Below are 26607 nucleotides of genomic sequence, written 5' to 3' on the forward strand. Positions count from 1 at the left end.
AAAACGTAGTTCAAAGCGTTCGCAAACGAAAGCAACACGGGAGAGCAAGGGCGCCAACGTGCGCTCCTCGCCAGTCAGTAGACGCTTCTCAAGCGGAATTGGCGGTGGAGCCCGACTGTAAACAAAAGAGGTCGACGCGAAGGCCCACGTGATGCCATTAGGCCAATAGCAACATGGCGTAGGCCTCGGCCACGGCGCGCGAGGAGGAGGCGGCATTCTTCAAAGCGTGTCGATACTTCCCGAAGTTTGCGGGGTTTTAGCGCGCTCCCTCGTACTTTCCCCGGCGCGCGATTCTCTCCTCCACCTCCAGGTGCCTTCCTCCTCCGGCGCTCACCACTTTCGCGGCTTTAAAAGTAAAATTGAAGCCAGCCGATTTCACTGGCTGGCCACTTACGCTTGCGCGTAAAACAGGCATGCACGAGTGACCAAATTGCTTCATTGGCTGACAGAAGGCAACCTACAACTACAATCTCTGTCAATTAATATTTTCTCCCTTCTCTTTTTGCCCTCTCTTCGCAGCTTTGGTTTGGAGCCGATAGGTATGGTTCAAACCAGTACGGGGGATCGGCCATGAATCGGTCGGCAGTAGCATTTACGTACAAAAGTAATGTGCGTGCGAGTTTTACCTTCCTTCATAACACACAGCATTTTAAGATGCCGCAAGCAAAAGCCTTTGTAGTGTTTATAGAAACAATAATCTTCAACTACACAGGAGCACAAGCAAATGCACTAAGTCCTTCGGTTTCCCATTGCGTCAACCCAAATTGCTGAAGCTGACATTTACACCAGTGGTATCCAAGGTGCATTGATAGAAGGGCATGTTGGCAGACAGAAATAAATGACGCAGACACAGAGAGGTGCGTGGACGCTGCCATTTTTTTTCTTCAATAAATTACTCCACATCACAATCAACAAAATATATACGTGTATGTTTGTATATATTATAATATGGCATGTGAAATGTTCGCCAACCGGTGTAGCTGCCAACAAAGAAGCTCCGAGTAAGCTTTGCTGGCCACCACCAACCTGTTCTTCACCATCCCCCTCCCCTCCATACGCAGAATGAATTGTTTTTGTATCGGCATAGCCACTCATCTCAACTTTGACCTGTACATAGTACAGATCAGTGCGCATAGCTGTTAAACCGACTCATATCAATTTCAGAAAAAAATAATGTTAGCAGTCGAACCTCGTTATAACGAAATTATGCATAAAAAAAGAAACGAAAAAAAAACACATACATTATATACAATGGTTGTTAAAGAAATAAACAGTTATCTTCTTATTTTACAAGTGGCTCCTCGCAGAGGGGAGAGCCCCAAAGTACAAAAACCAACAAAAATGAACGCTAAGGCTGAGCTCCACAATACGAAAATAATTTATAATTCACTCTGGATTATATGGGTAACGTGGCACACAGTGGCATAAATACTGACAGGTGCATACGATTAAGCGCACCAAATACGACCATGTACTGCTTATACAAACAAACTACACGTTGCGTAGGGATCGTGTTAAAGCGTGCAGACAAATGGCAACGTGCTCAGTGAACTGTGCAATGAGTTTTCCCTCCCAATTCGATGATCTTCGTATGCTGTTGCCCATTATCACTGCCACCATTTTGCATTGGTTGTTGTAACTCCAATGCTGACAGCATTGTCTTCTATTGCAGAAAGCTGCAATGACACCGCGGCACCAGTTATAATCTGGAAATTCACTAAGATGAAGAACACTGGAGGCATGTGCCGATACTAATTAAAGAAATGGTGCAGAGTGCATAGGCATGATTGAGACCCTGAATTGCTACTACCCACAGGTGTCACCGCACCGCCACTCTAGGCGTTTAACAATGAGCAAAATTTTAAGGCTTGTAAAAAAATTGCCTTGCTAAAAGCATCATACTTCCTCTCCCCATAATTTCATGCCATTTGCAGTTACATAGAAATAGAAGGGCCACCTTAGTAGAGCATGACTATCTGAATGTCAAGTTAGTTCTGCAGTATCAAATAATTCACCATGCAACTGTTCGTTATAACGAGGTACTACTACAGTCTGATTTGAACAGCCAGTGGTATGGCAACGCTATATCCTGCGTTAACAAGGACATATCAAAATATTTTGTTTTCATGCAATCGGGTTCCGCTATGCACAGCTTTATTTGCCTTTTGCAGAAGAGTTATGTTGACATGAGGAATTCCGCCGCTTTTCAACTGAATGACGCTAAATGGCGGCTGCATTTCCTTGGTCCCACAGACGGAACAGTGCAGCAGAGAAGACGGCCAAGACGGAAGCCTTGACAGACCACTCGCCAGTGGATTAAAAACAACTTTAGCCGAGAAAAAAACGTTTTCTGCAAAGTCGGACGCTTGACATGGACAGTGCACTACCCTCTTAATGATAGCAGACAACTTTATAATAACGAGCTAGCTGGAAAAAAACTAGAAAATGAACACCGAGGCATTACGCAAGAAACACTCAAATTCAAAAACAGATGAGCAGACAGTCAAAATTATGGAGGATTGCGAGGTAAGTCATGTTCAATGAAATGACATGTCAAGGCGACGCTAAGTGACAACGGCAAGTACACCTGAAGAGCCATTTTGTATAAAATGGCTCTTCAGATGGGCTTCCCGTTGTTACGCTATGCACACCAGGCAATTAGTTTTCTGGTGACACATGCAATGCTGAGAGCATGGTGCCTTCAAGAACTCGCAGACATTTTCTTTCCTTTTTGTACGTTACTGTGTTTAACGTTGACCAATATTTATCAAGTATCACCGAGTCTATTGCGCGCAACATGGTGCTCCTGACACATTCAAAAACAAGGAGCGATTGAAGCAGTCTGTGCCATGTTCGCATACCTTGAAGCATTTCCATCACCCAACTCATTGTTTCACTTTTTCTTAAAATCTGTTATCCATGTTGCCTGAAGTCTGGCTGGTTAGTGCTATGACTGGTTAGAACCCTGTCTCAAATACTTCAGCCAATTGCAGCTTGGCTTGCAGCTGTAGCTTGGAGAACGTCACGTTAGTCCTGGCAGCATTAGAACAGAGCATGTATATTAAGTAAGTATTATTGCTTACATATTTTTAAAAAAGTAATCAAGTACTTGAAGTATACTTGCACAGAGCACACATCAGAGACAATCTTGTTTTTATGTCAGCATTGCTCTCATGGCTTGAAGAGCAGCATGGCTCAAGGGGCTCAAGTGACTTGATTGCCAACTCCCACATTAAAACCATGTTAAAGCTGGCACGGAACTGATTAACCAATATTTCGAAGAAATGAAAGTTAGCATAACCAATAAAAAGGAAAACGCAGATATTAAGGTTCAGAATGCTTTCCTTCTGAATGTGACTTGAGACAATTTATTCTGTTTACGTCAGCTTGCAGTGTATTGCCACTGCTTAGCAGTGTTTTAAACACAAAGCAATAATATCCTTTCCAGCCAGGAATATCAGCAGAGTGAAATACAAAGTAAAACAATGCTTACTTTTGCTCATGAGGGCACTCGCAAGTTACAGATGTAAGTTAACACAAGTCTGTGACTGTTAAAAAATATCAGTGGCCCAAAGAAAACATCAATCTTTTAATAAGCTGCGAATGTCTATCAAGCACATGTCCTCTATCATGTGATTGGTTGATGTTGAAAAGATTTTGTAGGAAACAAAGAAATTAAATTGCAATGCGCACTTATACTGACAGAATAAACATGTACTGGGTAACTTTGCAGAAGTGCACTTTCAGCCAGACTTTCAGTGGCATGGAGGAATGCACAAGGAGTGCGCATCTCTGATTACGCAAGGAAACGGACAGAGTCACATGGTACTCTTAGGGAAGAGTTGGCACACACGATATGTGGATTGGCAGAACAAAGGCACTTGCTCGTGTCGGCAACCAGAAAGAGATCGCTTTCTTGCATCTTCAGAAAGAAAGGAAATCAATAAAAGAATACAACTACATGAGACTCTCCGCCAGTGATATCTTGCATCTCCACTCCAAGTGACAAAAAATTTCCCTCTGTTCCTCTCTAACAATAAGACCCTATTTTCCAGTTTATCCTAAACAAGCGACCTTCATATCTCCAGATCTACTCATGGATGCAGTGAATACTAGACAGAGGCTGCAAATTTACACTTCAACAAACAGTTTCGCCAAACATGAAGAATGATGGCCAGTAACAAGTGTTTTTCACATGCACTGTCGAGAAAGTCCAGCTACAATATTATCTAACGTTTAGCTCGTGGTTAATAATGCTAAAGTCAGCTCTCATAGCGAATATGCAAATTGCAGCGGCCCACGTAGAAACGATACCACTTTTCATTGAAAGTAATTCAATGAGAACAAATATTTAAACGTGTACACTGAAGCACCAGAATAATGATGCAATGAAATGGAAACCAATGTGTGCACCACATCATTTAGACATTGGGTTTGCACTTGAAAATGACAAGTAGATTCAAAATTTTGTATTCGCCTACACTTGAGAACCAACAGACCTCAGTGATTTCATGCATAACATGCTCTACACTGTCATCTGCAAACTACTAAGAATTCTGTACTTTGAATGTACACTGCTTCTCAATGCAGCTTTTCTACTTATAGCTAAATGCCATTTAGCTATACTGTCCACTTTGGTACACACATTTAGGTACCTTACATTCAGCCTATTCTTTCTTGGTTGATTGACAGAGCTAAACTACATTCACTTCATGCATAACTAAAAACACGCTTGCTCTTACTTCTATAACTTTCCAAGTACTTCTGTAACAACACCGTAGGCATACTCAGTATGCATCTCAAACAGACATCCTGAGCCGTTCTCAGGCAGCAGTACATCCACAAGTAGAAACCCAACATACTAAATCTAAGCACCACTACAGAGAGTCTTGTTGGATGTTTCATCTTTACGCTTTCTTTTTTTTTTTTTGCTTTCGTCCCATTTTTTTCTAAACAAAATTTCACACACCAAGTTCATGCACCACCATTCACATTTACCCACAAACTACTGCTTGAGAGAAATAGTGCATGTACAGGAAAACAAAAGTGTGCCTGCACTCCAGTATAATACACCCAACCACCTGGACAAATTCTCGAACCTCCACAGTTCATGCTGTGCACAAGAATCCATCTGGTTGGCCCATCACCATTTTTACAAGGTCAGGCCCCACTGCTGAAAACATCCGCGTCAGATCTCACAGTTTCCAAAAGCAATGGACGACACTTATCTCGAGAAGAAAGGAAAAAAGAATCATTTGCAATCACCGTCCTTGAACAATAGTAAACACAAATAGATGATGAAATTATGCACCACTATACATATGGATATATGCATAACAGTACTTTCTTTCCTCACTGTAGAAAAAACTTGTGCATATCTCTTCGAGATTGTGCATCATATTCCCGACCATCTTTGGAGTGCAGCAAGAAGATGCAGAGGGGCAACGAAAAGTGATAACAATGGCAGATGAGCACCTCTCCAAAAAAATAGCAACAAAAACATTAGTGTCATGAAATTGCATCAATCAGGTCATGAATGGAGTCATCGACATGGCAGGGAGGTACACAGGAAATCACAGATTTCAGAAAAGGAACAAAGTTGTGCCTATTCTCACAGAGAAACTTGAGCAGAAGAAAAGTCTGCTCAGCGACATAAGCCAAGCAAAATGGAATGATACTGCCTTATCTAAGACAAGAGGAGGGCATGACCACAAGGATCATTAGCTGGATGATGTCTTCATTTCCTGCTCCTACAAAATATATAATGAAACATAGCCTCCTTTCAGCATTGATTGACATTTCAGCCTTGGTATCTATTTTAGGAGTGAACGCATTCTAATGCTGCCTGTGAGAATGATGCTTTGTTGTATATGCCCATAGAGAATGCCCTGTCCACAGTATAAATGTGTCAATAAAAGGCAAGGACTCCTGAGTAAAGATAAACAGAACAGTTGATGTTGACAAAAAAAAAGACCCGGTCCTACGCAGTACATCTGTAAGGCAGCACATAACGAAAGCCAGAAGGTAACGAAATACTCATGAGCATAGACAAGCACACCAATAGGATAGCTGCATTGTACCATGCATGCCTTTTGATTCACACTGCTATTTACATAGTAAGGCTCTATCACACGTGTTTCGAAAGGTGCTTGACTTCGGTAATAAGCTCTGACTTTCCATCGAGACAGAAATACAGTGAGAAACCATGTGTGATGGCACATATATAGTCTAGTGATATTCAAGAAGCAAAACCACATAGCTTAATAAAACTTCTACTAGTTCCATTATTGTGCACTCAATAGAAGTAGGTTCACTCTTTTGCAAGCTATCTGTTCAACAAAGTACGTCTTTTGCTGTGCAGACAGCATGGAAATTTCAGTGCACTCGACTGCTTTGATAACACTAAACTGATTTAAGATTCCCCAACATGTTGTGCTTACCCAACATGCAAGCTTGTAGTGTAATGATATAGCCCAGATTACTAAAGAAGATTGTGACATAGCCAAATGCACACAAACAGTCATAGTAAAAATTAACTTCTTCAGGACGTTTTCAGAGTGACCCTTTTACATTAACTAGCTTGCGAGAATACAGCAGAAAGGAAGTTCTTGCACTAACATTAGTTGTCTTGGTGCAAAAGTGTCTGCAAAATTTCACCTCATGAATGTAAAACCGCTTTTTAGTAGCCAGCATTCTCCATTTATGCCTTTGCACTACAGAGTGCCAATTAAGTGCTAAAATGTTCTTCGTATGATCAGTATTCTACATAACGACTATCAATTATATGTAAAAAGTAGCCCTTTTAGCGTGAATTCAGCAGAAAAGTCTCTCGGAAAGAAAACCTATCAGTTAGTTTGTATAAAATTTAATACTTACGCCATGCACAGCGCACTTCTGCTGAGTGACAAGCTCTAAGGCCATAAACATGATTTCATGAAACATGAATTAGCTTACACACAGCTTCAAGTGTTGGGTGAGGACCCAACGACTATGGGGCAACAGTTACTCAGTCCAGTGAAATCTTGTACAGCTGATCCGCTACCTTTACGAATAACATAAAAAATTGAATGAATGCAATCAAGGTTGATGATATTTGAAGATCCCACCAAGAGCAACATTTTCTAATTTTGAACTACTTTTGACAGGACTGTCTGCAAAGCAAGCTGCGAAATTTTCAGCTTAACTTTATAGCCAAGTAACAAACTAACAAACTGATAAGGTAACATTTGAGAAACGCTGATTCAAAAGAACCTCTGATGTCATGTACATTCCACCTTATGGTGTAAACTAAAGCTGCCAGCCAAAATCGACTTGTGCTAAGGTGACTGGAGAAGGCGGCTGCCTGCTCCAAGCTCTTCTTTTTTTTTTTTACAGTAATGAAGTGACTGCTGTGGTCCTACACAAAAACACTCCTCAAGTCACACAGTTTCAAGTTTTTCATGTCACACACAGCTTCTTTTCCTAAGGTGTGGGTGTCCTAGACATAATCTCTTCCTCAGCCTTGCGTCTTATGGCACCACGGCGAATGGCATCGCGGTGCTGAGCCAGCTCCATCTCTCGAGCACGCCACTCAGCTGTGTCGCGCTTGATCTGTAGCGTGTTATTGAGCACGAACGAGTCAGGTCGGCCGTAGTTCGGAGGGTTGGCCATTGGGTCGTAACCCAACTCGGACAGCATGGGCGCCACTTTGGCCATGTCACGCACAACATCCTCGGGAATCTGGCCGACCCACTTGCTCAGTGCCTCCAAGTTGATGGGCTTGATCACCTGGTCCGTGGAACGCTCCAGCCTGCATGAGTGCATGTGAAGGTGCGGATGAGCCATGAGGGAATGGTCGACAGTATGTACTGAAATGCACTGAATAAGTCAGTGCTGTGTACTGTGAAGTTTCCAGTGCCCCAATAACCTTTGGCATCATAAGCTCTCCTCTATTTCCTTCCCATCCTGAATGTTACATTTTCTTGGAGCTCAGAATGGCGGAGTGACTATGGTACACTTCTGCTGCGCATAAATGTAGGGTTTCGTTGCCAAATATGGCGGCTATGTTGGCTTGCAAATATGTGCATGCTGGGATTTAGGTCTGTGCTACAGAATCCTGTCTAGTAGATATAAATCAAAGGAACGTAAAGAGGAATATGTTGAGTTGAGCTGCATTATTATATTACCCTTCTGCCATCACATACAGCTGCACTTCCCATGACAAGGGGCTTGGTAAGCCAGAATAAATGCAAGAACAAATCAACCCAGAATTTGTGGTGTCCCACTTATAGTGCGCTAATAACAAGAATTGAGGATCTAGCAACCAACACTTGCTTAACAGCATTACTGACATGGATTTTGACGCCATTTCTAGTCTAGTCAAATGTCTATTGGTAAAAGACTACATAGCATTCAAAAGGAATCAATGACAAAACCTAGCAAGTTTCGACAATTTTTCCTGCACCAATACAGCCCAAATATGAAAATATACTTAAAAATTTGTGACATCACACTGATCTAGAAGAGCAGAGGTTCAGGTATAACATTTTAAAAAATCACCCTTTTTTTCCAACTGAATGAAGAACATGTTTTGAACAAATACTTTATCATTCTGAACTGATTTAGTTTTGCTTTTTATGCCCTTTTTGAACAGTGCTGCCTAGAGCCAACAAAATTAAGTGGTGCTTATATAAGAGGACAAAAAGCAAATGTTAAACATTGGTGCTCATGTTTGTTGTATGCTTTATATTTAGTCGTAAGCACTCTTTCGGCCCAAACTTGATGGTAGTATATCCAGAGAGCCAAAATGTAGTTCTAGAAAGTGGAAATGAGTAAACCAATTTAATTTTAGTGAAAGACAAAATAGACTTGCTTGAAGATAAGGCAAATGTGTGCATACACTTAGACATCAACTTATAGAGAAAAAGAAAAATATGTGCGTGCGCGCGCGCGCACACACACACACACACGCACACACACGCACACACGCACACACACACACACACACACACACACACACACACACACACACACACTATACCGCTTGTCCAGGTGCCATCTGACAGCTAAATATACAGCATCGTGATCTACATATATGATGGTGAACAGCATTATGCGGTGCCTCCACATCTAATAGAGTGTAGCAAAGCGGCTTTTGAAGCACTAGCACTTCAAGGAGTACTAACAACATATATTTTCGACCATTCCTTTTATTGTACTAAATGAAGGTTCTGGACCTCGAAAGCCAAGAAAAGATGCTGACAAGTTTCAAAGCACTCTAAATAATTTACTAAAATAGTTTTTCAACAGCCGATTTCGGCTTTGTTTTCCAGGATGTGCGTGCCGTGACCTCATGACACAGAAGGTGGTCACATGGAAGCAACGAAACAGCGACATTCATAAATTGGCACAAGTAGTCATGCAGTGAGTAGAGCAACAGATGACCGAATGAGCTGGAAAGAACAAAAAAGTGAAAAGCCACAATTGCCATGTCAATACTCCTTTAAGTTTCCTCCGATTTCATGCTTATAACACAATTTGACCCACTTTGTCCCCAAGAACGCCCACTGTTCCAATTCAAGTCATTGGCATATATTGGTGAATGGTGTTGGACAGAACTCTCATTAAAAAAAATGTGAAGGCTACCCACCATGTCCAACAACAGAGACAACCAACCAGTAGCAGGCCACAGTAGTGTGATATATTGATTTTTGTTGAACTATTTAGGACCTGACGAAAGCGAATCAATGTACATAAGTTGCACCAAAATATGTGGTGTTTCGTAAAATTTCCGATTTATCAGTGATGATTCCCAGATAATGCACGTTTCAACTGCTATTTATAGGGCAGTACTAGGGCACACATACAGTCGATCGCAAGTAGGTACCGAGAGCATGTGCTGTCGCTATAGTTTTTTCAAGCAGATACTCATGCGTGCTAACGATAATTCAGCGATTTGGTAGAAATTATAATAGTGCCCATGCAGCTCTCATTAGAGGATATGTTCTGGTTGACTGCTTTCCTCGCTAGATAAGTTAAGTATAGCATGGATCACAGAAATGTTCTAGATTTTACACTGTGCAAACTCATTGGTTATGCACACATTCTATTTACCAACAACGCTGATAAGCCACATAAGGCAACGGCGGTTAAAGAAACCTTCATAATGTGCTGAAGGGCAATTTCGCCATAGCTACCTCCGGCGCATGTTTCACAGAGGTTTGGTGAAAACAAAAAATAAAGACAAGGCTATAAAATAGGTGGGCTCCATGGCAATAGTGCACTCATCATTCAGGAGAATGAATGAGTTGTGAGGCGGATCTACGAGTCTATACATGCACACACAAACACTGTAACCTCCACTGAGTCTTCAAAGATGAGCAATTTGCCATTCTTCATGTAGAATGAAGAAAGCAGAATAATTATTTGCCCCTTCGAGCATTTAGGAAGAGCTAGTTACTTAACAAGTTACGTGCCTTTCTCACTTGCACTGCTACATGATACCACTTCATTGTTGTAATCGATTAACATAATGCAAATATGATGTTTCAACACTGGCAACACATTTGAAGCTACCACTAAATTATTACAATAGGCTGAATACCTAAATTTAAAAACTGTATTGTATTCTATGGTAAATATTTCATTTTTCTCTTGCACATGATAAGTGTGGCGTAAATAGGCAAAGGAGCTGCCTAAGAACATGGTTTGTGCATTTGTGCTTGTTCTCATATAAGAGCCAGAGGTAAGGCTTTTTGATAAAAGGTTTCCACAATGTTCCTTAATGAAGTTGCAGTGCACCTTACATACAAAACAGCACATCTTCCTGAATATGCTCCTGTTCCCATTACAATTTTTGAAGGTATGGCGATGCCGTTTCGGTTTGGCTAGTGAGAGGTGCAGATTAGTGGAATTGAAGAAGAAGAGAGGGAGCATATGGCTGTCAGTGCCTTTGATTGAGAGCTTGAGGCTTCAAGCCCCTTTTGCTGTTCACCAGGCGAGCACAAGGCCCACAGGAACGGTGCAGTGGTCTGCCACAACTGCTGGTAACCTAAAAGGAGCTCCTGCTGTAAACACCAACAGCATGCCCATTTTGCAAGTCTGAGAACACCAAATCAGCATGCAGTCTGTTGCCTGTATTCGTTGAAGTGGCTCGAGTGAGAATAGCTCATTGGGACTGGGGTGCAGGCTGTCACACAAACAAATGGTTGCTAAAGCACAGTTTTATGCCTTTTTGATTTAGGCTAAAAGTTGTTTTGTCTTGTCTGTTGCGTGAAGGTCTATGTTAGCGGTACATATGCATGTGTCTATGATTTGTGCCAACAAGTATTCGTTATTTGCGCATCTGCAGTTTTATGCCTTTTTGATTTAGGCTAAAAGTTGTTTTTGTCTTGTGTGTTGCGTGAAGGTCTATGTTAGCGGTACATATGCATGTGTCTATGATTTGTGCCAATATCTACAAGTATTCGTTATTTGCGCATCTGCATGAGTAAACTTGTACCCCACCTGTTGTCATGAAGTAGTTTACTCTATGTACCATCATCCCTGCTTCACATCGGCGATACCAATAAAAATAAATTGCTCAAACCAATCGGAAATTTCCAATTAGAACCAATGGGATATTTACGATTGTACTTTGGAACACCCATTGAAAAAAATCCGACCGGTCGAATTGGACCAATTGGTCTCTGAGTTGGACTCGATGGGACCACTATGAAAAACAAAGGAAAAAAAAACCTAGATGGGCCGTCACCTTGACATGACACCGATATACTTGAATATCCTTTTGAGAAGCATACCCATGCAAGAATACAATATGGCAATTCTCTTCATTGACATAACCACCATTCACCACTTAACTATATATTGGAGATAAATGACAGGTGCTATATATGTAAGTAATATTTGGTTGACCAAGTGGTACCAGTGGTTCATGGGAAATGGGTAAAATTTCAAGAGAGATTTTTAAGTTGAAAGAAAGCTAAATGCTTCTCTCCATTGATCCCACCAAAATACAAAGATCTTTTTCTTGAAAACTAAAGTTACAATCCTGCTATTACTATTATAGACTATTTTGTTGTTTCACAAGATTACTCACCTAGTGACGTTCACTTGAGTTCAGTTGGGACTAATTGGCATATTAGGCTCCAGTGATGTCCAGCTGGAACCAACTGGACTTCCCATGATGCTCAATTTGAATCAAATGGACTTCTCATGATGCTTAATTTGAGCCAACTGGACTTTGCATGAAGCCCGATTGGAACTTAGCCTTCCTATGTTGGGTCCTATTAAAGAATCTAACTGAACGCAATGCGTTTTTTTTACTGGGATCCTGTGCCCACACTTCCTATACCACGGAGTCTCGCACCAGTGAAGTCATCAAAAGCGCTCCATGACTGATGCACTATACAAGGACATGAAAATGACAAAAGAACCGGATGGCACAGCCACTATCAATTCAGGTACTAGTAGTCGCTGTTCGTGTGTACTGCTGAGGATAGCAGCACAAACAGTATGTTGCTTTGCACACGTTTCGTTCTGTTATTGTGTTGCGTTCTAGGAAGGAAGCCTCACCAAATGGCGCGGCTGCTTTAGAAAGAAGGGGGCATCCTTACTTGGAAAGGGATATGCCTGACTGGTTGATAACCTGCTCGTGGTGCAGCACCGAGTCGTTCCAGGGCACGTCGAGGAAGGCGAGGATGCGCTGCAGCCACTGCTTGGGGTGCAGCACTAGTTGCTCATAGTAAACGGGCATGCATATGCTGGGCCCGAGCTGCTGGCACTGGTTGTACATGGAGTACATGGCGGCGTTCCAGCGCTTCAGGCACTGCCGGTAGTCGCTCAGGTCATAGCCCGTTATCGTCACCTGCATCCGCGCAGTAGGCACATGAGCGCTTGCACAGGCGGTTAGGAGCCCATGTTCTTTACAATTCGAATAAGGTTCCCTGTAATTTTGGCACTTTGCTTAAGGTGCGAAACAACTTTGGACAAGAACAAAGTATATAAGTGCTGACGACTTGTGTGAGTATGGCTTGAACAGGGAGGCTGCGTTGTAAGCATAAGAACCTGCACTGCAACATCATTTTAGCTCGAGTTCAGTGACTTCATTATTTGGATACTTTAAAACAAGCTTAGAAATTAATTTATCTATAAACTTTGCAGACTATTTGCATAATACACACACACACACATTATATATATATATATATATATATATATATATATATATATATATATATATATATATATATATATATATATATATATATATATATATATATATATATATATATATATATTTACAGAAATCATACAGATAAACTGAACCACACTTCGTACGAATCTTGGGAACACTAGGGAATTTTTTTTATCCGCGTTCGGGGAAAACTGGCTTTGGAGGTTGGCAGCACTGCCAGCTGCATACACCAACCATACGTGACGTGTATTACATCCATACTAATCGCATTAACATTGACGTTCTTCGTGAGATGGGCTCTGCTGGAATTTTTAGAATATAAAGCGAGGTAAAACAAAAACATATGACATATTTTCAGCTGCGAGGATTTTCTCCCCCGTAACATTAAATCGTTCACCAACGCGCTAATACAGAAAGCAGCAACCAGCCATGTGCTGGCGAGTTATATTATTCACCGGCAAGCGCGCTTCACTGTATGGCTACCCATAATGTGGCAAAGCACCGCTTTGGCGCAACGTAGTTCAGTCGTAATTACTAAGCTTAATACCGGCCGTAGCACCTAGTCTGGCCAAAATCGCGTTTGCACGTTGCCTCTGACACAGCATGACAAGACCGCATGAATAGCAAACCATTTTTCATAACAAATAATAAAAAAGGTACAATTAGAGCATTAACCAAGAAAAAGGAATAAAGCATAAGCTTTTATTATATCCGCTAGGCAACTGGCTTAGGCTACCATTTACAATTACGCTCGGTGCACTTTTCAAGGAACATGAAAACTCGTAAATCAAAAGACCGTCAAAAGACCGTCGCTTTTTGCAAGAATAAAATAAGCTTCAAACATAACACTCGTATAACAAAAATAACTCTTATAACTCGTATAACTTCAAAAAAAGAAACTCTCGTATAACAAAAATAAAAAGGACAAACAAATTAAAGGGGCACAGGAAGGAAGCACGTGGCCATGCCTTTCGCGTGATGATGGAGTGCACGACCGCCCGGCCGTCGCGTATCATGAGCAGGAACTTTGCCTGCGGGAACAGCTTGTGCAGGTAGACGGCGGCTCGCAGCGTGAACGGGTCCTTGTTGCAGAGCCGCGGCGCCGGCTTGCCATGCCGCACGATCACCTCCAGGATGAACGCCGTCATGGCCGAGTCCAGAACCTGCGCCCAAGAGGCAGGAGCCGCCGCGGTTTAACTCCTGCGCGGCGAGTCAAAACTGATCCCCCGCGCACACTTCACGCAGCGAGCAGGGTAGAGGACGCACCCACACTCCCTGAACAAATCGCGGTGGGCAACGCACTGAGTGCAAGAGGTACCGAGACTACTGAGTTGCCTGAACAACGCGACGGCCTCTAGGGCTACAGTTAATTCCCAACACTGTTACTCGCATTATTAGGTCACACAGCCATTGCGTCAAAAAGAAGATCAATCAATCAATACATCAATCAATCCAAATATCAGACCAAAGAAAGGTTGGCCACTCAATATAAAGACGGCTGACAGCGACGAAACATCAACAACACCGCAAATGTTATTGATGTTTGAGTTTTTATTGTTTTCAGAATGAAACTTGCGTTAGTACCGAAACAAACAAACAAACAAGCCAAAAGACCAACATCAACTGATGGCGTCAGTCCGACCACACAGCATCTCCTACGTGACTTCAGTGACCTCAGTGACAAAAGTGCCCAGCACTGGGACCCTCGCGTCCCGTCTTCACTGAATATTGGATCCCACCCGCGAACGGCGCACCTGCAAAGGAGGGCGCTGCTTCCGCTTGTGGGATGTCTGCGCATTCGGATGGAGTGGACTGCGGGAGGTGAAGCGTATCTTTGCGCGTTCTCTTTCTTTCTTTTTGTCTTGTGCCTCTTTGAAAGTGAGGTAACAGTGCCATCATTCTATGCGTTAATCAATTTAAATATGTTTCGAGAGAAAACGATACGGAGTTTGCTTGACTTTTACATTTTATTCTTTGTTTTCACGGAAGTCTCACTCCGCTCGCATCACCGTGCGCTTGTCCTTGTTCTGGGATACTTTCAACAGAATAACTGTAAACGTATTACAACTACAACTTTATGGACGTAAGGTTAGCGACAGATCTCGTATTTCTTATGCACGTCCGTGCTCCTAGCATGCGACGTACTATGTTTTCGGTCGTGAGCGCGAGCAATCCGCTGCAATGGCCGGGGAAAGCGTGCCACTCGGCTCGTTCGATGGTAAACAGGACCCAGATCAGCGACGCCTTCCATGAAATAAGTACGTCATATCTTGTGACATAATATTACGGTATGTATAGTTACATCGAATAAAACGACGCTTCCCCTCTTACTTCCACGTGTGACTAGGGCTGCACAAATATTCAGAACTCTCGAAACGCAAATCTAATAGTGTCCTATCCATTCGGAGAACAAAGCGGAATAGTCACTATTCCTAAATTCGAATATTTTTTCGAATACTTTTCGAATATTCCAGAACGTCAACTGCGCCCAGTTAAACATAAAAGTGGGGCAAAAGAAGGATGAAATTTCACCCCCCCCCCCGGGCATAGCATATACACAAAACACCAGAAAAAAAGAAAACAGAAAGCCCGCCTTCGTGCATAGCATTCGCAGCCAGCGTTTCCATGAAAACATTATGGTTACACAAGGTGCAGTTGCCTGGAAGCATGAGAAGCAGCCAGGGATATTTGACTGCTATCGCGTTTCACTCTTAAAGGGGAAGCTTAAGCATCCTCGAAATTTTTTTTTTGCTCCTAACGCTCTATTTGTGCTTTTAATAAACAACTAACTCTGCATAGCGTACTATATAATGACGTAAATTTGCTACTTTGTGAACATGATTTTCTATTAATTGTAAGGGTGTGCGAATATTCGGAACTTTCGAATAACAAACCGAACAATACCCAATCCGGTTCGGTCTTCGAATTGAATAGTCCATATTCCTAAAAACTAACAGTTTTAGAATAGTTTTCAAATATCGTAATCGCCAACTATGAGCGACCAAGCATAAAATTGCAGCAAAAGTACGCCATAAATTTATTTCTGCAGCCATAGTAGATATAAAGTACCGGACGTTTCATATTAAAGCACGCTACGTCGCTCGCGAAGTCAGACTTTTACGCCTAAGCCACTATCATTCGCATTCATCAATGAGTCCAGACTATGCGAATAAACTTCCCACTTGATCAATTACGCTCTATTTATGCTTTTAATAAACAATGCTTTATACGTGAGATGTGACGACAGAAACTTCTTAACGTTGCGAATATACTAGGATGTAAAAATCGTTTTCTCTTACTGGTAAGAACGGCTGTTCACTATTAGAAATCTATACGAGAAGTATTCGATATTTTATTCGGTTTCAAAAAGTACTATTCGCACACCCTTAATTAATTGTGATGAGGGATGCTTATTATTCAAAACTATTCGATAGTCGATTCGATTCGCTTCTGGCACTATTTGATTCGTATTTGATTCGGTCTCAAAAACCACTATTCGCAAACTCCCCACTTGTGATGCACCAAATTTTTCTTGGTCACGAATGCAAGTAGCGAGCGAAGTTTTTCTAGCCTTCGCAGCGTCACCTGCTATGCGTGAAACTAGCAATGTTTCGGAGAGAGAGAGAGAGAGAGAGAGAGAGAGAAACCTCCTTTTTGAAAGGCAGAATGCTTAGAGCAGGCGTATACTTGCTTACATGCTACTCTGCATTCAGAGGATCTACACGAATTGGATAAGATATCCCTAGGAAGGTATGCAGAAGAATAAAGAGGAAAAAAAAAGAAAAAAGAAGTGCCGTTCTTCTGATCTTGAGAGGTACGTTAAATGTTCTAAGCGATTAAGGCAGGTTATTCGCCCGAGCCATTTCCATGCCTTTGGCTTAAAGGAAACTTGCGTGCACGCAAGTCGCCTAATGATTTCGGCATAATGCACGAATGCGGCCTAATTGTTAGAGCAGCGGGCTGTTGTGCTGGGAAATCGGGGTTCGATCCCACCGTCCGACAGGTAGTTCTTTCTTTGCATTTGTTATTACGTATACTCTCGCAATGAGTGGGCGTATGGCATCCGGCGGGAAACACTGCTGTGCCAGCGTTCCTTCTCACACGCCATTCTCCGCGACCACAGCGGGCGAAGACCAAGAGGCGAGGCCCTCAGAAAAGAAGTGTTTATTTTCTTTGCGCAAGTAGCAGCCACCACATGCAAAGGTCGGGGTCGATTCGCAGAGAAAGCTTCACTTCAATCAAACAATGCGATTCCCCGCGGCTACTTTCTGCACTCACCGTTTGCATGCTGAAGGTACAGTCGACGCCTAAAGATTACGAGCCTTGGGATGAGCGAAAAAAGAAACAAACAAACGCTGAATTCCCGAGCAGCGTGTAACTGTAGTAGAACGGCACAAGTACGTTTTTCTCACATGATAGTGCACGCAAGGCTGCGGAAATATTAAGCGTTCTCTCGGATCTCCCGGTCCGCAAAATTTCGACGCCGACTGTACATGCAGCAATCGGGCCGCGTGTCAGGCTGCTTCAGCGACAGCGATCTCCGTGTGGCCACGTCTGGCTGTGACGCTTTCATAGCGTACACGCGCCCCTTTCTTTAGCGGAGGGCGGCGCGGTCGTAGAGAGAGAGAGAGAGAGAGTTGACAAACCGAGAGACCACACAGCCAAGTTAAACCGAAAAACTCACGTCGTCCGTGATGCCCCCCTCGATGAGTCGCTGCACCTCGGTGGGGCTCTTGGACCACTGCTGCTTGAGCGAGAGCAGGCGTGGGATGATGCGCGTCTCCTCGCCGCAGCGCACGTCCGGGTGCGCGTCGAGCAGCACGCGCACGAGCGTCGTGCCGCTGCGGGGCATGCCGCCGATGAAGATCAGCGGCATGTGGCGGTCGTAGTGCACCTTCTCGGCGTTGCGGCCCCACACGAACCGCTGCGCACGGCGAGAGAGAGACGACACGATCGGGAACGCTTCGACGACGGAATGAGTGTGAGCAATGCGGAGTCACCCTGCGACACTCGACTCCACCCACAGATTTTCGCTAAGACCAGAAGTACTCTCCGTGGAATAGCATTTGGCTTTTCTTTTCGTTATAATCATTACTTTTCCCACCTTGCAAGCTTCAACTGAGTTAAATGGTTCATCATCAATATAACCATCTCCGCGGCTTTACTTTATGTCCACTAGAGCACAAAGAGGAGACTTCTAACTACACTATGGCTACGAAGGTCGTGTATACCCTCATTAGAACCCCCTGCTTCTCTGCACCCTACATTTCGTTTCCTAGGCGTATCACAGCTAGTCGCTGTGAGACGCAAGATAGGCCAAACTTTCGCACAGGGAAAGAAAGACAGTAGGAGTCACCGACCTCTGGCGCAACGTATGTGATGCTGAAGTTCCCCGAGCGGCACGAGCCGAGGAAGGAGTAGCAGAAGAAGGCGGCGAGCAGGCAGGCGGCGCACAGCACCACCCACCGCCGGGTGGGCCTGGGAAGCAGCACGGCGCTGCGCATTGCCACTGCAGCTGGTGGCAACGTGTAGGACCAGGACGGGGGGAGAGGAGGAAGAGGAAGGCGCTGGGCTGCGCTGGCCTGCTACCTCATGCTACCGGACACCAGGCGGCGGGGCAGGCGCGGCACACGGGCTGGCTGCGCAGCCGCTGCCACACGGGGTCCCGCTGCAATCGAACAGAGGAAGGTGCACGTGTTTAGAGCAGGACGCTTCAACTCGCGAGTCGTCACACCGATAACAAGTATAAGAGCACGAGAGGGCAGAACATTCGCAAACGCTCAATCGTAATTAGCGTTAGATTACACAGGAGCTCACGAAAGGGAGACGGTGCTGCTGCTTCTTTCTCGCCACCACCGTTTGTCTTTCACATCCATCCATATGACCTCCTTCTCCACTCCATTCTTTCTATTCAGTCTTTACCGAGAAAAAAAAAACGATTAATGCTACGGCCGATCGAAATTGTTCAGCCCAATTACCCATTTTTATATCTCTCCTCCTCATCTTTCCTGCATTGCAGTAGTGTAGCGAGTTGAAGCAATCTGTCCTTACTTTTTTTGATATATCTCTTCTTTCTATACTCAGCTGCACATGTAGCCTTCAACCAACGCGGAACATACTTCAAATCCTTATCTTGCAGAGGGAACAAAAAGTAACGATAGTTATAATTGTGAGTAAGCCTGCAAGTAAACGATTACTGCACAAGTTGATAGTTTTACATTATTCATTTTTTTTATTTCAACATACCGCAGCCACGAAGGGCTCCCCCAAAGGTGAGTACAGTAATATACAAATATTTTTAAGACTGAAACAAGATGCAATGCAAATTCACTAGTTAACAATATATAAAGGTAATTCAGCAGGCGATAAAAATCGGACACGACTACACTTTCAGTGTAGTGAGTGTTCAGTGCTCAACAGCGTTCAGTGTTCTACAATTTCATTGTTCTACAGCGCGGACAAAGACATCACGAGCCATTCCACTCTGTGAAAGTGGGTGACCAGCGAAGCTGCGTAGCAAACGACAAAAAGGTGACACAGAATTTTGAACGAAGGTACGAACACATTTAGTAAAGCGAAGTTTTCTATGTCTCAGTGATTCATCCGTGAGGGCCGAAAACAAACTGCAAGAAAGCCAACTTACACATCGGCGTATATAACACTATGCAGTTTACATTCGCAGTATCGCTGGCATGTGTGTGTGTGTGTGTGTGTGCGTGTGCGTGTGCGTGCGTGTGCGTGTGTGTGTGTGTGTGTGTGTGTGTGTGTGTGTGTGTGTGTGTGTGTGTGTGTGTGTGTGTGTGTGTGTGTGTGTGAGAGAGAGAGAGAGAGAGAGAGAGAGAGGTGTATTTTATTTCACAGCATAACTTTTGTTCAAGCAGTCCGCATGATTTTCGTATCAATAGTGGTAGGTGATATTATTCGTCGTACGCATACGTTCGCTCACACCGTAGGCCACAGGGTGAGGAAAACCGTGAGCACAGACACTAAGTCGCCTCGTATTAGTGCTGAATTGAAACTGTGATGTGAGTAATATAACGTAAGGATGAGGCTAACAGCACGGAAGACGACAGCGAATTGTGAAACAGCAACAAGTTTTGATAATTAGAAACGTTGAGACGTTTGTTTCGCTGTTTCATCTTGCTTGGAGAATTACAGCCTCGAAAGCACCTGGAAAAACCATCATCCGCAGCCCTATGGGTGAGAGAAAATTCATACTAGAAAAAAAATTCTTAAAACTTCTGAATGACAAACTTGATGGTTGCATGGGAGGGACACTGCGCTTCTATTTGCTGCTACCCAATAGAGTGTTGTTAAGAACGGCCTGCTGAGGTGCAAGTTTTGCCAGCCAGGTGCGAGAGCGGCGTCGACTTTTCCTGGAAAGCCACCATCATCTTCTAGCCAAACGGCGTCACTAAGTCTACTGTCTCCGGAGGACAATACGCCGCGTCCTCGTCTCTTCGTCGCGGGATTGCCTAGAGGAGTTCGACGAACCAGGCTTTGTGACTGAACACGCCACCGCCGATCCGGTCTGCTGTGAGCAAGGGAGTTCCCGAGGGAACGTAGTTGGAGGCCCCGTCCCACGCACCATTCCTGACGTAACCCCCGAGTTTTGCGAAGACCGTCTGACCTCGGTTGGGGACCGTGAACCTGTGCGGAAGCGTGCGTGTGTGTGTAAGCCCTCCCGCAAAGAGGCGGCTCCTCTACAATGACTGGTCGAACCATTCCCTCACCTAGGGATCGAGGGAGGACCGAGTGTTTATAAACCGCTGTTGTGCGGCAGCTCAGTGTACTTTCTCTCGCAGTCATGCTAGACTGATGAACTGCAACGTCCTTATGTAGATATGGTAAACAAACCCATATTCCTCGTTCTCGATGAGAAGCAGTCCTTCCCTTCAACAACGTCCTCAGCGTGGATAAGTTGGACGACGGCATGGGCCAGCTACCATCTAATTCATGCACGACTCCAATCTTGACAACTGGTTACGAACGGTGGGATTCACCTCCCCATCCTCACAGTGTCATGAGGGGTATGAGAAATCCGGCAATTGCGCGCACAAAATAACATAACCTATCAGATATTCAGCAGAAATACGCAGCACAGCAATAATGCTACTGCCTTCCACAGCAGCGCACGTCCGATGCAATTATGCACTAAAACGGCTCACTGCACTTTGAGATGACAAATCAGAGCACGCCACAAAATTATAAGCACGCGCCATCCTCAGCTTTCAGCAGTAGCCTCTGACCAATCGGCCGCTACAGCGCGTTCCTACACGCTTACCCTGTCTGCTCGAGCAGCGCAGCTAGACATAATTAGACTGCTACTTGCACATCGTAGAAGTTCCTTCTAGTGTCGGCAGCTGCGACGGCTGTTTAGAGTTTGTGAATCGACTTACGCTTACTATTTAATGTAGTTCGCACCTGCGCTACCATTACATACACGCCTTTCTTCAACTGCATTGTTCGTCTTTGCAGCGGCGGGTAACGCAAGCTTGCTGATCTTAGGAACAGCTTTAGCTTTGTAAATACGCTTGTTTCGTAAGATTTTTCTTACGACAAAATTTATCCGTAAGTTCGCATAGTGAATTCCGCCCCAGATTCTTGGGCCTCTTATCGAAATGAGGCCCAGCTTTTGAAAGTAAGCAAACGAACAAAAAATGAACGAGAGCTATAAACATTTCTTCAGAATTCCCTCTTTGGAGAGGCTATTTAATTATACGTTAATGATTTCTGCAACCAAAAAGATGGTTTCTGTTAGGAGAAGTTATTAATTTCATCAAGAAACGGAGGAGTAAAATTGAAGGCGCGCTGACCTTTCGGAACTTGCTCAGCAACGCAGAGCTCGGTACTACATTAAAAAAAAAAGGGGGGACAAGCCTGATTGCAAATTGAGATAGCAGGCAAAAATAGCATATGAGAAAACCGCAGGTACCCTGCACATAGTAACGCAAAAAGTATCGCGCGCACAAGAGAGCAATAAATGAGCACCTAGCAAATCCGTTTTCGCAAAGCTAGCACGACCCACATATTCTGCTGCCTAAACTGAACAGCGTTCCTCTGACAGAGACAGAGAGAGAGCGGGAAAAAAGAAAACGCGCTTTCGAACTAAGTTGAGCGTGCTCTCTCTCTCTCTCTCTCTCTCTCTCTCTCTCTCTCTCGAGGTCTTATCGTACACGCCATGCACGCACACTCCGCGAAGTGTGACAGATCTTGCGAGCACTTTGAGTATAGGCATACAAATGAACTATATATGATCCGTGTTCACATCCATCCATGTAGACGTCATCGAAGTTCACCACACGCGCAAGCCCTAGTGCGACACTTACTAATTCTGCTAATTGTCTTAGTTTATCTTCGTCGCAATTTTACATCTGCACGCGCCCTCAAAAAGTTTATAAAGCACTTGTGGGACATAAACGTGAGTATGATAATAATAAGCTAACGTTATTAATATTGACACGTGTACTTGTATATCTTAATCGGGCGACACGTTTCACCGCCTAAGAAATGTTATCGCAGAGCGCAGGACGCGCCTGCATGTATCGGAAGTTTCTGGAATGTTATCGATGCCTCTGTCTGTGACCGAACCTTGTGTAATATGATCGCATGTGTGCGCGACGCGAATTATGTAGAACTTTGTGGAAGGCATGGGGGTCCCAGCGATTAGTCTGGAACATTCGACGATTGATGTATAAAAGCCGACGCGCTTGACCCGCTCATCATATATTCGATGATCGCCGACCGTAGTGGCCGCTATCGTTGTGCTATAAGTGTAGCCTGTTTATTGCGGCCACAGGTTCGCCCAATAAAGGTTAGTTTCGTCCTTCACAGTATTGCTACTGCATTCTGCAACGTCACCACCACGTGACAATATGGTTAAATCCACTCGAAACCGTGCTCCTAGATTCGTTCTCATTACAGTAACATATTAATTGTATATGCATTAACATCTCTGCTTCCTCCTCCTGCCTCCAGTTGTTTAACTGCGCGCCTATATCATGAACTTTTATATTTCTTGCCACCAGTGGAATGAATTCATCGTACCGGCACATCGGACATAACGCCATAGCCATCGAAAAGACGTATATATACCCTAAACGCACCGCCGTTACAGCGTCATTCTGAAAGTATTTTCTCAAAAATACTGGAATGACTTTCCCACCAACATCGCCATGTTAACAAATTGCACACCCAGTTTAAATAAAACAGCCATCAAACAGTCATCATCGACAGTCGCCATCGACGGTGAGCACCTGACGTGTGTTTAACCATGAACCGCAGTATTCATTGCCCACCCCCGCACGTAATATTCCTCCAGAGCCCTCGAGGTAAGAACAAAAACAAAGCAAAAGCCAAATATCTCGAATGTCACGCCAGCGCACATATAATTTCACGAGTCAGCGATTCGTTATCGAAGTGAACTCCCAAGAGCGGTATGTATACACAGCCAAGTCATAACCGAAGCGTGGTCGCGCGGAGCGCCGAGGCGAGCACAGAGGCGATCGTAAAGGATGCCGTACAAACACCTCGCTTCTGTTGTTGAACGGCTTCCGCGGACGGGAGAGATGAAAGCCGCCACGACGACGAGCCGCGCACGGCGGTTTCCGCCTCCTGTCTCATCTTCTGCGGCGGCCTCGTTTGAAGGGCTTCGTCGCAACGCACCACGCGATGCGCCCAATGGCCCCGTTTCTGTTCCACGTGGGCAATCAAAAGCTTGAGGAAAAAAAAGAGAGAGAGATGCTCGTTATTTTTTCTCCGAGGATAACTAACGGGGTAACTCCAAAGGAGTACGGCTCACTCCTTTTCATCCCGCAACGACACGCGCTGCAGGTTTATTGTAAACGCCGGTGAGAAGCAGCCGCATAAAGATGATACAAGAAGCCCGCTTAGATTAGGATGCCGTGTGCGACCGCACGTACTGCCAAAGCGGGCTCGGATGCCTCGTTGCCCCCCCCCCCCCCCCCTAGAAACCCACGTTAAAATATTCGGCAGACTTCGAACTATTTCTCGGGCTTCGAACTCATTCGCTGCGACAGCAACATGCTTTCACAGCCGACACCAGCTGCCAACTTCTCAAGAACATCAGCTTTGCCCTTGCTGTGTATACTGTGAACCCACTACCGGTGAAACTGTGAATACGTGCAGCTGTACTTCGCGTATCTGCGCGGAGCGCGTAATTAGCCGCACGGCGAACTAGCCCTGGAGGTAGTCAATCCAATCATCTTTGCGACGGATGTTACACAACATAGTCTACGGGCGCTACACAGCATTGCTTGCTGTGGGCTCCTCAAATACACGCACAGAGGCCACCACTCTCAGAGTGTGCGTTGGCACAGAACCCTTCACAAATTTCGAAGTGGCGCAACATGCATGACGGGCGGTACCACGTCCCAAAATCACATTGGTGCGGGCTCATGGGTTAGACCTGCCGTTGTGGGCAACATATTTTTTTTAACACGAGGCGGACTTCGCAGACTTCGTAGGGTATCCGGCTGACAAAAAAAAAAATGCCCCCTCTCGAAGGCAGCTATAGTGCACTCCAACAGAGCGTCTCAAAACGCTAGAGCTCTCACGAGGGGGAAAAGAAAAATGTGAGAAGCTGGCACGCGTCACGCGCGCGCCAGACAGATTCAAATAGCGACTTTGAGCGCCAGCGAACAAGCACGCGTGCGATCGTAGCCTCATGATTAAAACACCGAGCTGCTATGCTGGAAGACAGGAGCTCCGATCCCACCGTCGGTCACGCATTTCCTTACAGCGGTAGGGGGCGGACTCCACCCAATCTGGAGGTGCACCCAACCGAAAATCTCCGAGGTGTGCTAAGCGTACTCGAGGGCGTCGTCGCAGCGCGCACGAAATCGCAAAAAGAGACACGAGGTAGAAAAGCGCGATTCTGATAAATGACAGTGCGTAAGGCACGTGAGGCACGCTGTTAGGATCGGCCTGCAGCTATTTCAGCCCGCTGCAGGTGCGTCGATCGATCCGGGGTGGTGGCGCCCTTCAGAGAACCAGCGAGGACAGCGCTAACCAACCGTGAACTTCCTTTGGAGAACTGCGGACTACGGGAGCTTTGGAATGTAGAGGCGCCGGCTGGGTTCGGGCGTGACCACCTGACTACGGGGACGCCAGACAATGGATACCACGATGACTGCGCTGAAAAGGTCATCGGCCCTCGGTGAGAGCACCGAAACCTGTACGGCATGTGTGTGTGTAAAACCCCTACCCTCTTCTCAGAAAGGCGACCACGAGGACTTTCTACGATGACGTCGAACGATGACGTCGAACGCTGACGTCGAACGGAGTGGTTATAAGCGCCTGTTGTCGGCTACTAGGGTGTGCTCGTCGTCGTGATCTGTGCTCGTCAATGTACTCGTGAGCTGTGTGCTCGTTTGCTGTATGCTTCGTCTTGCGCGCTCCATTTGGGAGTCACGCTAGACTGTGTTAATGTATCCCACGTTTCAACTGTAAATAATGTAAATAAACCCTGCTCGCCTAGTCCTGTCGCCCCAAGTTCCTACGATCGTCCTAGAAGCCCGACTTTAAATCTTACAACGCATACGTCGAGACGTCGCGATCCCCCCAATCTAAATTTGCTATATCGCGTACTTACATTAGCAGTGCTAAGTTCGAGCCTAAAAAAAATTAAATTGTGAGGTTTTACGTGCCAAAAGCACTTTCTGATTATGAGGCACGCCGTAGTGGAGGACTCCGGAAATTTCGACCACCCGGGGTTCTTTAACGTGCACCTAAACCTAAGTACAAGGGTGTTTTCGCAAACTAGGCTCGAACTTTGTTGAAGCTGAGGGTGATAAAGGTAAGACGGGAAACGAACAACAACCAACGCAGCAATTCGACTTCGGCAATAAAAAATATGCGGATGGCTGAAAGTCAAGCAGATTTACATATATAGTCGGGCGCTGTTATAAAGAAGCGCTTGCGGCCTCAGAAGTAGCTCGTTATATACAAGTGACTTGTATACAGGCCAGGCGCTATACAGTATATCTGCTTGATTCTTGCCTGAAAAAAGCGTACATTCTTAGCAACACAGGAGCGTCACATTAGTTTCAGGCGATCCGCGGTGAAAACTATGAACTCTCAGCGATAATATTTTGTACTGGGAAGGATTTGTTCAAGGCTACGGGCCAAAGTGCAGGAAGTTTGCGAACTCACTTTAGGCGGCGAACGCGTCGAACGTATTTGCGTATTCTGGGCATGACCTTGTATCCGGCGTCAAAGCGTCCGTATATTACGCTTCATGACAACAGCGCTGTCGTGGTGGCTGAGATGCGTTCCATGCAGTTACCGATGCAAACGACCACCGAACTGAACATATTTCGGCCAGCAATAACAGCGCTGATATCACGTGGCGCGAAACGGACGCCCCAACGCCAGGCGAGGCACGGCGGCGTAACGTCGAAAATGGGCCGGGA

General features: G+C 44.8%; 1 protein-coding gene across 1 annotated transcript in view; it reads right to left on the reverse strand.

Moving 5' to 3' along the window:
- Nucleotides 1-858: 858 nt before the first annotated feature.
- The window catches only part of Tpst (tyrosylprotein sulfotransferase), a 105579-nt gene continuing 79830 nt past the window's right edge, over nucleotides 859-26607 (reverse strand). The window contains exons 3-7 of the mRNA XM_075685999.1: nucleotides 18535-18842; nucleotides 17859-18098; nucleotides 14143-14337; nucleotides 12594-12844; nucleotides 859-7789 (exon numbers count right to left, since the gene is read on the reverse strand). Of these exons, the coding sequence (XP_075542114.1) occupies nucleotides 7462-7789; nucleotides 12594-12844; nucleotides 14143-14337; nucleotides 17859-18098; nucleotides 18535-18678 (1158 nt within the window). The 5' untranslated portion in view covers nucleotides 18679-18842 and the 3' untranslated portion in view covers nucleotides 859-7461. The remainder of the gene's footprint in view (nucleotides 7790-12593; nucleotides 12845-14142; nucleotides 14338-17858; nucleotides 18099-18534; nucleotides 18843-26607) is intronic.

Source organism: Dermacentor variabilis, chromosome 3 (genome assembly GCF_050947875.1).
Source record: "Dermacentor variabilis isolate Ectoservices chromosome 3, ASM5094787v1, whole genome shotgun sequence".
Taxonomy (NCBI): domain Eukaryota; kingdom Metazoa; phylum Arthropoda; class Arachnida; order Ixodida; family Ixodidae; genus Dermacentor; species Dermacentor variabilis.